A 15928-nucleotide genomic window follows, 5' to 3' on the forward strand; every position below is an offset into this window, starting at 1 on the left:
ATTGAGGAGGTAGAGCACCCAAAATTGCACTGTACGTAGTTTAAACTTAGAAAGCAATTTATAATGCTCACACATACAATGGGAAAAGAAAGATAATTATGTGCTGTAAATTATGTCCACTTACTTTTAAATTCTAGGTGATTAAAGAGTCAGCCTGTGGTATGCTGTAGATGCTCTGGGGGCATAACAGGTGGTAGATCAATTCCAAGTAGAGAGGACAAGTATATTTTGACCTCTATTTTCTTACTCCCTGTGGCAGGCTGAATATATATCCCCCACCTCCCGCCTGCCAAGATGTTCAGTTTTGAATTCTCAGAAACTGTGACTATGTTACCTTACAGGGCAAAGACACTTTGCATATGCGATGAAGTTAAGGCTCTTGAGATGGGAAGATTATCCCAGATGACCTGGGTGGGCTCAGTGTAATCACAAGGGTCCTTATGAGAGGGAGGCAGGATGGTCAGAGTCAGAGTAGATGGGATGATGGAAGCAGAGGTCAGACGGGACCTCTGCTGGCGGGGCCACTAGTCAAACAATGCAGGAGGCCTTATGAAGCTGGGAAGAGCAAGAAATGGATTCTCTTGAGAAGGACTGAAATGCTACTGACCCATTTTAGCCTCATGACCTCCACAGCTGGGTGGTAACAGATGTGTTGTTTTAAGCCACTCAGTTTGTACGGTAATTTGTTATAGCAGCAGCAGGAAGCTGATAGTCTCCCACAGAGAGAAAGTCTTGGGTTGAGGATATTTGACTCCTTTCCCAAAGCTCCAAATCAGACTGGGGCGTCTCAGTGAGGAAGTACTAAAGACGTCGGGAACTGAGAGCGAGCTGATTTTCTAGGCTTTTGCTGAGACAACTGGAATAAATAAATGACAAGGTTGCTGACACAAGGGAAGTCTGTCTGCATCTAGCCCAGAACCTGTGTCAAACGAGAAAAACAGTAAATGCAGAGAAGCAGCTACTGTAGAACTGCTATGACCCATTAGACAATGTATACACATCATGGATGGCAAATTCTCTATTCCTGGAATATCGTTTTTTGTCCTCTATTCTCCCTCTGAACATCAAGGGCAGCACTACCTACATCTCAACACCACCTGCTGAGTAAATGAAAGATGCTAAAGGTGATAACCATCATGGCATAATGAACATTCCTGACCAAAGAGCCAGCATCCATTTGACCCTCCTTCCTTCTTAAAAGAACCCTGCTTTTGTACAGATATCTGCCTCTCTACCTTAGGGCCCATGTTCCTCCATGAAATATGACCCAACCTCACTCCAAAGGTGGCTGTGTTGGCTATGTGATCAGCATATTTTATTTCCTAGGTCCCACTCACTGGTTCATGAGTTGACATGTGATCAAGTTCTCCAATCAATGGTGATCTCAGGATCCTTGCCTCCAACACCAGGGCAGAAGAAACTTTCTCACTTTCCTCTTGGACACTGCAGTGCATGAATGTGAGGTCCACAACTGCAGCCACCATGCTGCTGCTCGTCTAAGGGCAAAACTGAAACGTGGACCAAGAAGATGCGGAAAGTGAGCAGAGCCAAGGGATTCACTCAACCCAGGGCCTGGCTCCATCTCTAAACAACCAGCTAACACTAGTCAATGATGTACCTTATCAGCTAATCTACCCGAGTTAGGTTTTCTGTTCTTTTTTGCTGAAAGCATCTGAAATGATAAACATGGAGGTGACATTCCCATGTACAACCTACACTTTGTATATTCACTTTAAAAGCTTAGAGGTATACCACCTTCTAAGTACCAGAACATTAAACTGAGCACTGCTTTGCTGGATTCTTATATTCCCTGCCCCTACTCCATGGGGTAGGAATTATTCTTCTATTTTTATAGATAAGAAAACATACACAAGTTATAGAAACTTGCCTAACATCATCCTTAGCAAATGGTGGAGCTTGGATTCAAACCTTGGCATCTCAACCCGTGTTTAGAGCTGCTTACGCTCAATAGCTTCATAATACTCAGAAAAATAGTTATCTTTATTGATGCTACATTTATATTATATTGCTTAGATGCTTTCTTAATAAACTCTGAGATGGATTCAGAAATAAATCCTGAAAATCACAAAGCTTTAGCTCTTTTTCTAACTGACTCAGAGCTGGGCAGATCTGTCACTTTCCCAAAGCCTTGAATTCTTCCCCAATAAGATGAAGTGATCTGTATAAGATTCCTTTCAAAGAAAATAAATGGGAGCATGGTGTGATGACAAGAGTGCTGAGTACTTTGTTCTAGCTCTGCCTGTGTGACCTTGGTTGAATTACTTTACCTCTCTGGGCCTCTGTTCACTTCCAGGAAGTCAAGGGTCTTGTGGCTTAATAGTCTATGATTCTGTGTCTCTCCGACCCATTGAGCTTTTGAAAGGGTTGTGCTAATTTATTAAAATGGTGAATGAATGTCTATGGCTTCATCGAGTTAAATTGATGAGCACCAAAAGTTTTACTGCTGCATTTTAATGCCAACTGGCTCTATCATGACGTTATCCAGCTTGCTCTTACTAACAGTAAAACCTGAAATTGAGGAAATAAAACCTTAAAATGCCAGGGTTACTGACCATGGCCAGGAAGCAGCCATTATCAAAGCATCACTGCGCACCGCTAATCGCTTCCATCAAGGAGATGAGCTCTGGCTATTTGATGGCCTTTCTGATGACTGTCCTGATTGCTGGCGGGGAAAGAGCCCTTCCTAGGCCAGGGGGTCCATGGTGCAATAACACCCTCTGGCTTCAGCTGGGAAGATTTACTGGAGAATGTCTCAGGCCCTCTGTGCTCCATGCTCCAGAACTTCCTCTGGGCTGAAAGTCTGGTCTGCATTACAAAGTGGACAAATACCTACAACTACTTAGTGGAAAAAGGGCAGGGAGAAAGTTAAAACCATCCACTCCCAGGAGACTTGGAAAATTCGTAATGCTGATTTTGCTGAGCTTTCCTGGTGCCTCTTTGGCCCAGGCTGAGCGCTTGGTACCACTTTTGGCTCATTTCAGTAGAACAAGGATGCTGTTGAGAACAAGGTGACAAGGCTCTGAAAATCTGCGAGGCAGAGCCTGCAAAGATAATCAGGCATTGCTCCTGGGCCACCAGAAAGAGCCGCTCTGTTTAGGATGTGTCATGGGGCCCAATGCATGGGCACTGGCTGTCAGCTCCCCCAGAGGCATGTATTCCCCGGGCCCACCACTGGTGCTGCAGCAAGTGGCTGAATATCTAAGAAAGCACCCAGCTCTCATTCATCTCAGCTCTATGTTTAATTTTTGGACATGTACATTTTTTCCTTCTCTGTTGGCCTCAATGGCCAGGGGATGAGGGTAAAAGTTCAAGTGCCTTACTAGAATGTTTTATTTCTCATCACAACAGTAGTAGCCAATACTTATAGGAGCTTCCTGTGTGGATCCCGGTGCCAAATGCTATACCTGAGTTATCTTTTAACCCTCACAACTACCATCTAAGAATAGAAAAGACAGATGTGGCAGAAACTGAGTTTCCCCAACACTGATGTCTGTTGCTAGACTAACCCTCACTTTATTTTTTATTCAGGCAAAGAAATACTTCAGTTTAAAAGAGGAACCAAGGTGTCATGGCAGCACTATTCACAATAGCCGAGACATGGAAGCAACCTAAATGTCCATCCATAGATGAATGGATTAAGACAATGTGGTACATATATATAATGGAATACTACTCAGCCATAAAAAAGAACAAAGTAATGCCATTTGCGGCAACATGGTTGGAACTAGAGACTCTCATACTAAGTGAAGTAAGTCAGAAGGAAAAAGACAAATACCATATGATATCACTTATATTTGGAATCTAATATATGGCATAAATGAACCTATCTACAGAAAAAACAAACTCATGGACCTGGAGAACAGACTTGTGGTTGCCAAGAGGGAGGGGGAGGGAGTGGGATAGACTGGGAGTTTGGGGTTAGTAGATGCAAACTATTACATTTGGAGTGAATAAACAATGAGTTCCTGTTGTACAGCACAGGGAACTGTATCTAGTCACTGGTGATGGAACATGATGGAGGATAACATGAGAAGAAGAATGTATAGATATGACTGGGTCACTTTGCCGTATAGTAGAAATTGACAGAACATTGTAAATCAACTATAACAAAAAATTAATAAAAAAGGAACCAAGGTTCCTATAAACAGGTGGTCTGCCAAGGCAGCATGGGAGTGAGGAGCCTCCCACTATTGTGAACAACCAGACCCCACAGACCATCCATTCCCCCTGGCCTGGATGCCCTTGACCTTGCTCTCAGGGCAGGCCCTGTGTGGACAGTCCTGTGGCAGCTGGATATTTCTGCTAAATCGGTTTTCCTCTCCATGGTTTTCTACCTTGGCCAGAGCCTCCTCCCCTGAGAAGCAGATTGCTTCACCCCAGGACCATTTTCTCAGCTGACTGGATACCCCCTCCCCTCAGAGGCAGCCCTGCTAAGCACCAGGGAGACACACTTTGTCGCAGCGTCACTTCTGCCAGCCCATCCCTGCAGCCTCCTGGGGTCTCATCCATCATATGGAGATAATTAGCCTGTTGTTTTTGAAATCAGTCAACCAGCCTCATAATCGCTTTCTCAAAAACATTCAGGCGATTAAATGACCGATGATGACAAGGGGGAGAGAGCACAGAGATAACAGATGATGTCTGCTGATGTGTCAGGGAGCGAAAGCCCTGCAGTGGAGATGGAACAGAGATGGACAGCAAAGGACTCAGGGACCTGAGGTTTCTGTGTTTACCCTATTGGGAAAGTAACTAAATTGCCTTTATTTTAGTTTCTATGTCTGTTCAGTGTGAAGAGTAAACTGATGACGAGACAAGGTCCTGGCCACGCATCCTTGTTATCTGTGTTTCCCCATCTTCCCCTCCCCCCCAGCCCCACGCAGTTCTGAAAGAGCATAGGCCCTAGATATAGATAGAGCATGAGTCCAATCTTGGCCTCTTTTTAACTTTTGGTTGCAAAAGTGGCTTGTCCAAAATTCACTTCTCTCAGGCTTGGCTGTCCCTCTATCTGGGTGTTTGCTGTGGGGATGACCTCAAAGGAGGTAAAAAGCAGGTTCTAGCACAGAACCTGGCCCAAAGTTGGTGCTCAATCAATGGTAGCTCTTCTCTCTCCTGACAATCCGACTCTTATCTGTCCCTGAAACGCAGGCTGCTCCAAGGGTGGGCCTGACACTGACTGAGAAAACGGATGTAGAACACCTGTCATGCATGGAGGGCTATGGAGCTTCGGACTGGGAACCCGTACGTGATCACAGTGAGTTCTGACCCTGCTTGGGGTTGTGCGGATGGGGGCAAGTCACTAAGTGCCTTGGAGTCTCCACTTCCCCATTTAGGCATCAACGATGCCTGCTTTATCAGCCATGCATCGAGACCAGGTGTGGACAAACTTCTTGTAACTTCTATGGAGCTAAATAAAAGTTAAGCTCTGCACCCTCCATGTGTGTTAACACAATCACCCATCCTGATCCATCAGGAATCTACAAGGCCATTGTAATCCATTCCTTTTCCTCATATTTCCAAGAGTTTGCTAAGATATGCCAACCCTACTTGTAGAATGTGTCTGACTCCTATTGCTCACTTCTTGCTGTTACTACCTGTATTGTACTTTTATTGCTGCTGTAGAAAGTCACCACCACAAGTTCTCAGCACCTCTCATCTCGGGCCTGCAGTGACATCCCCATGGGTGTCTATACCTCCGATGTCTCTCCACTGCCTTCCTTGGGAATAGTTAGCTTGCTAAAACAGATTGACTGGTGCTTACTATAGTGTCTGAGATATGGCAGGTGATCTGCAAACATTTTAATAGCCAAAAAAAAAAAAAGCTTGAAACTAGTGCTTACTCTGCGTCAGGCACACTTTTAAGCCCTGTGCATATATTAACTAATTTAATCACTGCATCCACCAAATGAACGTTAATGCTGTGCCCATTTTACAGATGAGAAAACTGAGGCACTAAGATAGTGGCACACACTTAGTTTCACGGGTATTACATGGCAGAGCAAGAATTTAAGACCAGGCAGCCTAAGCCTAGAGCGCTGTGCTCATAACTACCTCACTATTATTGAGTAAAAGGATAATTGCTCCTCAGAGACCAACCATAGCCATTGCTATGATGTTATTACATAAATAACATGGATGGGAATGAGACTCAGGTGGACAAAAGCTTGAATTTTTATGCCACCCCTGTGTGACTCTGAAAAGTTACCTAATCTGCCTTTATTTCTGTTTCTTCAATTGTAAACTAGGAATGAAATTGTTGACTGCATATTTTTGTTGTGAGAATTAAGTGAGGCAATACGTAGAGAATGCTGGGGACACAGTAGGTACCAGGAAAAAGTTAACCTCTCCCTCCCTGCAGCTGTAAGTCCGAGTACTATAAAACCCATGGATACAACAATACGTCACACCCTAAAGCTGAACACAGTTTAATCACCGGATTTTTCAAGACGCTCTGCTCTGATACCACTTACCTTTCCACTCTGTCCCCTTCTGTTCCTCTTAGAATTTGGCCAATCTCAACTCATTGTCACTCTTGGAATACAATTTTATTTTTTTTATTTTTTATTTTTTTTGCCTCTGGACTTTGTTGAAATAGCTCCTTTCATCAAAAATGCTTTTCCTTGGAGTTCCTGTTGTGGCTTAGCTGCAAACGAACCTGACTAGCATCCATGAGGATGCGGGTTCAATTCCTGGCCTCGCTCAGTGGGTTAAGAATCCGGCGTTGCCGTGATCTGTGGTGTAGGTTGCAGATGTGGTTCAGATCTGGTATTGCTGTGGCTATGGTGTAGGCCGGCAGCTGTAGCTCCAATTGGACCCCTAGCCTGGGAACCTCCATATGCCATGGGTGCGGCCCTAAAAAAGGCAAAAAGACAAAAAAAAAAAAAAAAAAAAAAGCCTTTCCCATATATACCAACCCATCTCCCAATTTTTATGGACACTTTTCCAGTTCCCTCCTCTAGGCCATCTACTGTACTTTATCCATACTTTTTTTTTTTTTATACCTTTCCTAGGGCCACTTCCACAGCATATGGAAATTCCCAGGCTAGGGGTCCAATCACAGCTGTAGCCACCAGCCTATGCCAGAGCCACAGCAACGCTAGATCCGAGCCGTGTCTGCAATCTACACCACAGCTCATGGCAACACCGGATCCTTAACCCACTGAGCAAGGCCAGGGATCGAACCCGCAACCTCATGGTTCCTAGTCAGATTCGTTAACCACTGCACCACAACAGGAACTCCTATCCATACTTTTATTACACGACATGCCACCTCACGATTATACTGAGTTGCCTGTCCACCCTTCTTTTCCTCCTTTGTCTGTACAGTCCATTATTCACCTTTGTGGGTCTCAGAAGACTACTAACATGGCATTGGAGCTTTAAAAGATTTGTGCCAATGAACTGCATGTGAAAATGAGTAAGATGTAGTCCCAGTACAAAGTCCCAATAAGAAAATGGTGGTACACAGATACCCTACCTAAGGTGGAAAGTCATATGTGCCCTGTTAGAAATTCCACAATATGGCAGGGGCAGAGGGATGGGGAATGAAATTGAAAAAAAAAAAGGGCTTCATGGAGGAGATGTCTGTGTGTGTCTGTCTCAGAGAGAGGCTGTTTGGACAGATGCTAAGAGCCTTAGAAATACTGCCTAAGCATCACAGAGACATCTACTGCTAAGTTATTTTACTTTTCATGTGAGTATTTGCATTAGGGCCCAGACTTGTTCTGGAGGTGAACAGTAGACTCTTCCACCCTCCTCAGGATGAGAAAAGGTTGCAGCATTTAGGTGGGGAAGAATTTCAGTCTAGGGCTCTTAGGTTATTTGTGACTGGGTAAGAGCTGACACAAGTAGCAGTTTTCTTTGCAGAGAGAAGATGATGAAAAAACCTGCCATGGGAAAAGCATTCAGTGAATGACAGGTCAGGAATGGACTCACTTTGGGCTGTGAAGTGACAGGTGATTTTTATTTTGTTAATTTAATTTTGTTAATTTTAGCAGAATAAGCTGGTCAGCCTCTTCTGGAAGGCTAACAGTGGCTTCAGATTTATACTCCAGGAAACCTTACTTAAATTGTAGTGTGTGAGAAGAACTAGCCTGCAACTAACAGGCCACAGGTTTTCTAGGCAATCTGCTAGATGGGGATATTAAAAAAGAAATGTGACTTAGTATGGTGGGCTGCTACTGTTAAGAGTTTTTTAACCTCTTCATTATCATATGATCATTTGATAAGATTGTACATCTAACAACTTCCATTACAATATGGCTTGGAATTAGCTTGGGCAAATCCCTGTTAACGCTGAATCAGCTAGCAGGATTCTTATAGGTTTTAGGACACCATTGCTTCCTGTTTTCTCAAAGGTTCTGGAGTTCCCTGCTGGATCAGTGGGTTAAGGATCTGGCGTTGTCACTGCTGCAGTGCAGGTTCAATGGCTGGCCCAGGAACCTCTGCATGCTGTGAGTGCAGCCAAAAAGAGGGGGAAAAAAAGCCGAGGGCCCTGCAGGTTACCTGGCCAATACCAACTGCTCATAGAAGAGAAACTGCACTACCTACTCTGAAAACCCTGAGCCAGGTCTTTCGTTGGGTCAGCTTTTTTTTTTCTTTTTTTGCCATCCCAGGGCATATGGAATTCCTGGGTCGGGGATCAGATTCAAGCTGCAGTTTTGACCTACACCAAAGTTGCAGCAATGCTAGATTCTTAACTCATTGTGCAGGCCAGGGATCGAACCTTTGTCCCAGCACTCCAGAGATGCCACCAATCTCACTACATCACAGCAGGAACTTCTGGGTCGACTTTTTGATATCAAAGTTTTGACTTCTGTTGGGTTCAGATTCCTATGTACAACGATGAGTCAGAGAAGTGAGTTACCTTGCAGATACAGTATGAAAAATTAAGATGATGGTTTTAAGAAGTCATTCTGCATGTAATATATGGGCTGGGGGTTCATGATACATATGCTGATAAATTCTTTGGCAAAGTTTCCTGGGATAATGGAAAGAGCATGGAGTAAGAGTCAAAAGATCTCAATCAAGTCACAGCTTTACTCATCTTAGTTACATTGGGCTATTGCCATCTAAGCACCTAGAAATTTTTCTGAAACCAGGTAAGGGTGGAAAGAATAGTGAATGAATAAGTATCCCTTAACTCTTCTGAGTCCTGTGTTCATCAACTATATAACAAGGTGAGAAAAAACTATATTACGAGGTGAGAATAAATATATACGAAGTATTGGTAAATTGTCAATTCACTACAACATGCTCTTCTCATTATCTATACTTCCAATATTTTATTAAATGCAAAGGTAAGAGAAATCACAAGCAATAACACAGACAAACTTAACCAATATTTTAAAGGGTCGCAAACCTTTATGGAACTGGCCATGCATTCAGAAGCGTCATTTCCATTGGATCATGTTAAAAATAATTTGGGGGGATGGAAGTTAAACAATTCCTAAGATTTTCTCCTAAAATGTCAGCCCTGAGTGAGATTTATGTCTCTGGAACACTTGGCAGGGAACCCCTATGCTGACAACCAGACAGGCATGGCCACCTTCTATTTCTATTTCTGGGACTCCAGGATAGAAGACAGGACACACAGCTTGAACCTCTCACAATTCTGTTTGTGGAAGGGAAGCAGCATGGGGTGAACCATGGAGTCTCATGCTGGGGTGACCGTTCAGGTTTGTTTGCACCTCCTGCCAGACAGACAGAACATCATCTTTTTGCCTGAGGCAGCAGTGCTAACAATTTGCAATCCTTGGATCCTGGACATCATTCTTAGAGTCAGGGAGACTTCACAGAATCTGGTGACTTAACCTGAGTCCATTTACTTAACATTAAATGGTCACCTTGTAGGACACCCCCCCCCCCCCGGTTGTGACATTGTGTTAGAAAAAAGCATCCACTTTCAAAATAGACTCTCTGCAGGTAATATGGGTCAGCTCAGTCTATTATTAGTTCTGCTTTGCAGTGACCACAAAGGGAGTCTAAACTCACTTTTTTGGACCTTTGAATCCTGCAGGCATGTCCTCACCAAAGACCCCCAACCCCCACCTGCTGCCATGGTGATAAACAGAACTGATCCAGGGTTGTCAGTGCAACAACTACCCAGTACCCCATTCTTCCAGAAGCTTCAATACTTCTGCTGACAAATTGAGACAATTCTTCCCCTTCAGAGATAGTCTGTCAATGATGGAAGGTCACAATAAAGGGCAATAAGATATATGAACCCCAAAACAGTGTTTTCAGACAAACTGATGGTATCATGAGAGTCTATTGCCCTAGTCTGTAATTTGAAAGCATGTTCTAAGATGGATAGGACCAGGGAACAAGATAAAAGGCAACAGTTTTAAACCTGGGAAATCTCTTCTTTAGACAAGTGAAATATTTGCAGAATCTGTTACTATGGAGCAGACTAATTATAATATGCTGATAGAATTCCCCTTGAAATGTTCATGGCTTATGGACAGCAAAATGTCCTGCAGAACAAATTATCATCTTGTTTCAGCATGGGTAGAAATGGTAGGAGTCATCTGTACTATAAGGACTAGAAAAATGAATTCGAATAAGATTTGGGAATGTTAAAAAATAGGAGTCCAAGTCCTCCAGGATGCTATATTAAGAAAATAATAGGAGTTCCCATTGTGGTTCAGTGGTTAACGAGTCCAACTAGGAACCATGAGGTTGCAGGTTCTATCCCTGGCCTTGCTCAGTGGGTTAAGGATCTGGTGTTACTGTGACCTGTGGCATAGGTTGCAGACGCGGCTTGGATCCCAAGTTGCTATGGCTCTGGCATAGGCTGGCGACTATAACTCTGATTCGACCCCTAGCCTGGGAACCTCCATATGCTGTGGGAGTGGCCCAAGAAATGACAAAATGACAAAAAAAACAAAAACAAAACCCAATAATAGCTAAGAAAATGAGAACAATTTCTCCCCTCAAAACTCACATCCTATCCCATTTACTTCTCCCTTATTATTATTATGTTATTCCTCACTGGGGCAATTTTCAGTGCTAAGGAGCCACAAACAAAAGTGACAGAAACAATAATGGTTAAAAGAGGAAGACTATGAAAACATGAAAGAAAGAAGAACCAGAACATGTTTACAGGCATTTAAAAGCACACAGACGAGGAGTTCCCATTGCGGCTTGGTGGGTTAAGAACCCAACCAGTATCCATGAGGATGCGGGTTTGATTCCTGGCCTTTTTTCGTGGATTAAGGATCTGGCATTGCCACAGGGGTGGTGTAGGTTGCAGATGTGGCTCAGATCCGACATTGCTGTGGCTGTGGTATGGGCCAGCAGCTGCAGCTCTGATTCAACCCCTAGCCTGAGAACTTCCATGTGCCACAGGTACAGACTTAAAAAGGAAAAAAAAAAAAAAAAAAGGGCAGATAGACAAGAGTTGACCACTGAGCAATCCAGCCCTTTCTGAAGACTCTGGAAGTAAGTTTCTCAAGTCAGAAGGAAAGCATAGCCCCAAATACATAGCCAGAAGTACCACCAATTATAACCCACCAATATAACAGAATGTCCAAATGCTTCCTTGAAGCTAAGCAGCCCTTCTCTAACCACAGCATTTGTTAGGAAGTTGATTAACTTAAGTCTTACAAAAGCCCCATGTTGGAAGAACTATGATTGAAAGGCCCTGGCACTTACTAGGGCATCTCTCCTCCTCCTCTGTTGGCTGCTCCTTCTCTGGCTTGGGAGGCCCTCTGATTTTATACACCAAGGCACGGAATTTTCCAGTCCAGGATACGTCCTCTTCTTCCTCTTCCTCTTCCTCCAAGGGAACCCCTAGGAAGACACAGAACAGAGTGACGACCTCAAATGGTATATGAAACCAACATATGATTGAAAGAACACAGAAACACTGCTTTCCACTCTTCGGAACTTTCTGAAGATACTATAGACAGCCTCCCATAAATATGTATCTATATAATATCTTTCGGCAAGTATTTTTTTTAAAAGATAATTTTCTGTATACAAGAACATCAGGTAATTTCAATCCTAAGACTTAACTTTTTCTAACCTAGATCCAAAATGGGCTCTAGAATGTCCAGAAAGAAAGAGTTAACCATGAGTAACTTCACGTGAAAAAAATCATCTTTTATCCACACGTTCCTCAATCCACCCACATACAAGCAGCAAAAATACTGAGAGCTACTGAACACTGGCAGGTACGTACGAAAGTAGGGAGGACTAGTTTATTTTTATTTTTTATTTACTTTATTTTATTTTATTTTAATTTTTGTCTTTTTGCCATTTCTTGGGCCGCTCCCGCGGCATATGGAGGTTCCCAGGCTAGGGGTCCAATCGGAGCTGTAGCCGCCGGCCTACGCCAGAGCCACAGCAATGCAGGATCCGAGCCGCGTCTGTAACCTACATCACAGCTCACGGCAACGCCGGATCCTTAACCCACTGAGCAAAGGCAGGGATCGAACCTGCAACCTCATGGTTCCTAGTTGGATTCATTTCTACTGCGCCACGATGGGAACTCCTATTTTTTTAAGTTTATATGATTTTTATTTTTTTCCATTATGGTTGATTTACAGTGTTGTGTCAATTTCTACTATGCAGCAGAGTGACCCAGTCATACATACATACATATATATATATATTTTTTTTTTCTTTTTTTCACATTATCCTCCATCATGTTCCATCACAAAAGACACTCACGGACTTGGAGAATAGACTTGTGGTTTGCTGAGGGGGAGGGGGAGGGAGTGGGATGGACTGGGAGTTTGGGGTTAATAGATGCAAACTATTGCATTTGGAGTGGATAAGCAATGAAATCCTTCTGTATAGCACAGTGAACTATATCTAGTCATTTGTCAGGGATGACTAGTTTAGAATTCTTAAGGGCAGACGTGCCCATACCTACATCCCTGCAGAAGCTAAAAAGCAAAGGGAATCAGAATCTTGGCTCAGGTGGGAGCAGAGTCTCAACTATCTGACTTTAGGTAAATTGGGAGAGGTTTATATGAAGATCAGTTCTTTTCCTTCCTTCTTCAGAGACCCAGTTCCCTCTCTTAGAGCTCAGCAAAATTTCTTACAGGTAGAAGGAGTTTCAGTCCTGTATTATACCAAGATGATGTCCTGTAGCTTCTCTGACCCAAATAGTTTGGAGAGAATCATCTCTTGGACAATTAGTATTGTTACTTTATTTTTTGTTCATTTAAAAAATTACAGTTGATTTACAATGTTTTGTCAATTTCTGCTGTATAACAAAGTGACCCAGTCATACATATGTACGTTCTTTTTATCCTCCATCATGTTCCATCGCATGTGGTCGGATATAGTTCCCTGTGTTATACAGCAGGATCGCATAGCTTCTTTTAAATAGAAAATTAACTTCACAACCCTCTACTAGCTTCTAAGCAAGGAACTATGAACAGACTTGTCTTTGATAAAGTTCTTGTCTTGGGAGCTCACCACAGTGAAGGAGAAGGTCCTCGTGGAAGTCGTACAGCTCCTCCCGGATCTCTTCTGGACACGGGCAGTTCTCTCCCAGTTGAAAGTTAAGAAGCATGTTGATCTTTGAGGGCCCAAAACAAAACAAAAAGGGTGAGTTGGTTCTCAACATCTCTCCAAATAACTCAGATCCAATCTTAGACACCTAACATTTCTGCAAATTTCATTTAACTCATTTTTCTCCTTTTTGGGTAAAGATGGCCAACACTTAGAAATAGTTTTCAGGAGTTCCTATTGTGGCTCAGTGGGTTAAGGACCCAGTGTTGTCTCTGTGAGGATGCAGGTTGGATCCCTGGCCTTGCTCAGTGGGTTAAGGATCTGGCATTGCCACAAGTTATGATGTAGGTCACAGATGCTGCTCGGAGCTGGTGTTGCTGAGGCGGTATGTAGCCTAGGCCTACAGCTGAAGTTCCCGTTCAACCCTTGGACTGGGAAGTTCCACATGCCACAGGTGTGGCTACAAAAAGGAAAAAAAAAAAAACCTAGTTCTCACTTGTTTTCTGATTATAAAGGTAATTTGTCAATTAAAAAAATTGGAGAATACTTAAAGAAGAAAATTTACTGAGTTCTCACCACCCAAAGATAGCTACTGCTAAAATTTTAGTTATTGTCTTTATGTATGCTGATTGAGATCACAATCTAAATAAACTTTTTTGAATCTCAATTTTTCCACCTAATTTTCTCGAGCATTTAATTTTCTGTTAAAGATCAGGTGCTCTGCATTTCATTATATGGATGAACAGCAATTTATGGAAAAAGTCTAAAATTAATGATCTGCTATGAAATATTTAAGTTGTTCTCCTTTTTTTAATCCTTGTAAATAAAGTTGGTTGGAATTTCCTTTTACATAATTTTTGTTCACATCTCTGATCATTTATTTTGGATAAACTCATTTAAGCACAATGCCTGGATCAAAAGGTTTGCATGTTTTAATGGATTTTGATGCGAACTGCCAAATTGCCCTCCAGAAAGCTCACGACAATTTGCATTATTACCAAATTTATACAAAAGTATGTATTACTTTGCCATTTCCATTACAATAAAGAGAGTTAACATTTTCAAATATTTTCCAATTTAATGGGTAAAAAAATGTATCCATGTTGCTTTAATTTGCATTTAATTGGTGAGGTTGAACTTTATTTTTCCACACAGGGCTGTTTTTATGTCCTAGTTTGTAAATTTCCCATCTATGTTCTTCCTCCATTTTCTGTTGTGGGATGATCTTTTTAAAAATTAACCAACGATGGCTTTGACCATCTCTAGATAACTTTTGGTAATACATACTCCAAATGCATTTCCCAGTTTTTAGTGAGCTTTTAATTTTGTTTACAGAATTTTTGTTGACACAGAGGCTTAACATTTTGCAGCCGGTCTATCATCTTTTTCCTTTACAATTTTGTATCAGAGATTCTCAACTGCTTTTGTTCCATAGATCACTCAGACAGTCTGGTGAAGCCCATGGATTTTTTCCCTCAGATTAATATTTTAAATACCTAAAATGAAATATAGAGGCTTGCCAAGAGAAACAATTCTTCTGAAATCTAGTTATCAAGATCATAAAAACAAATCTGTGATATAGTAACATATATATTTATTAACTCTTTAGACAAAAAGGCCCAGCAGCAGCTTTCACATCCAAGCTGTGATCTTGCAGTAGTGGTGAATGCAAATGATATTTAAGGTATTACAATCACTATAATGCGATATGAAAAAATATGCAATTTCTGTGGGTGACAAAGTCAGGTGTCTGTTTTGCCGCCCACATCAATAATTAAAGAAATGCTATTAGAAATGAATGAAAAGTTGGTAAAAACAAAACTGTCATTTTCCCACTCAGATTCCTGAATGTCTAAATTCTTTCACAGACCCAGGACCCCAGGTTAGTGAATATCTGAAGACGCTAAAATAATAACTAGAGGTAATCTTGTCCCTTTTGCTGCATCAGGCAGGGTGACCCAAACACCAGGCCAAGGGGGTATTTGCACCTTCTGTTTAGGATTTCCAGGTTAAAAAGAATTTATAATCTCTTTTCTTTAACTACGAACTTTATTTAACACTATTAGAAAGATTCTTATTCAAAGCTTCTACTGCGAGCATTTTTTTGGGGGGAGACGGTAGAAGTATTGTTGTAATAAAATAATATCCATAAAACAGAAAGGAAAAGTAATTTTTGTGGTTGTCCCACAATGTTCAATTATGATAATTATTACTATTATTTTCTCATTCTCTTTCAGATTATTTTCTCACATAGATTATCACAGAATATTGGGTAGCGTTCTCTGTGCTATACAGCAGGTCCTCGCTGGCCATTCCACATACCTCAGTGTGCACTGTAACAGCAATATATATTGATGGTTGTTTATTATGTAAAAATGAGATCTGAAGATCTGCTTCCAGAAACAGAAAGTTAATTTCTTTACTGAAAGGTCTTTCCTGGGAT

The 15928-nt window shown here is 42.0% G+C and overlaps 1 protein-coding gene across 1 annotated transcript in view; it reads right to left on the minus strand.

The window, feature by feature from the left end:
• Nucleotides 1-15928, minus strand: part of RYR3 (ryanodine receptor 3) — a 568547-nt gene that overhangs the window by 177469 nt on the left and 375150 nt on the right. The window contains 2 exon segments of the mRNA XM_021099907.1: nucleotides 11674-11811; nucleotides 13450-13552. Of these exon segments, the coding sequence (XP_020955566.1) occupies nucleotides 11674-11811; nucleotides 13450-13552 (241 nt within the window).

The sequence above is a fragment of the Sus scrofa genome, chromosome 7 (assembly GCF_000003025.6).
Source record: "Sus scrofa isolate TJ Tabasco breed Duroc chromosome 7, Sscrofa11.1, whole genome shotgun sequence".
NCBI lineage: Eukaryota > Metazoa > Chordata > Mammalia > Artiodactyla > Suidae > Sus > Sus scrofa.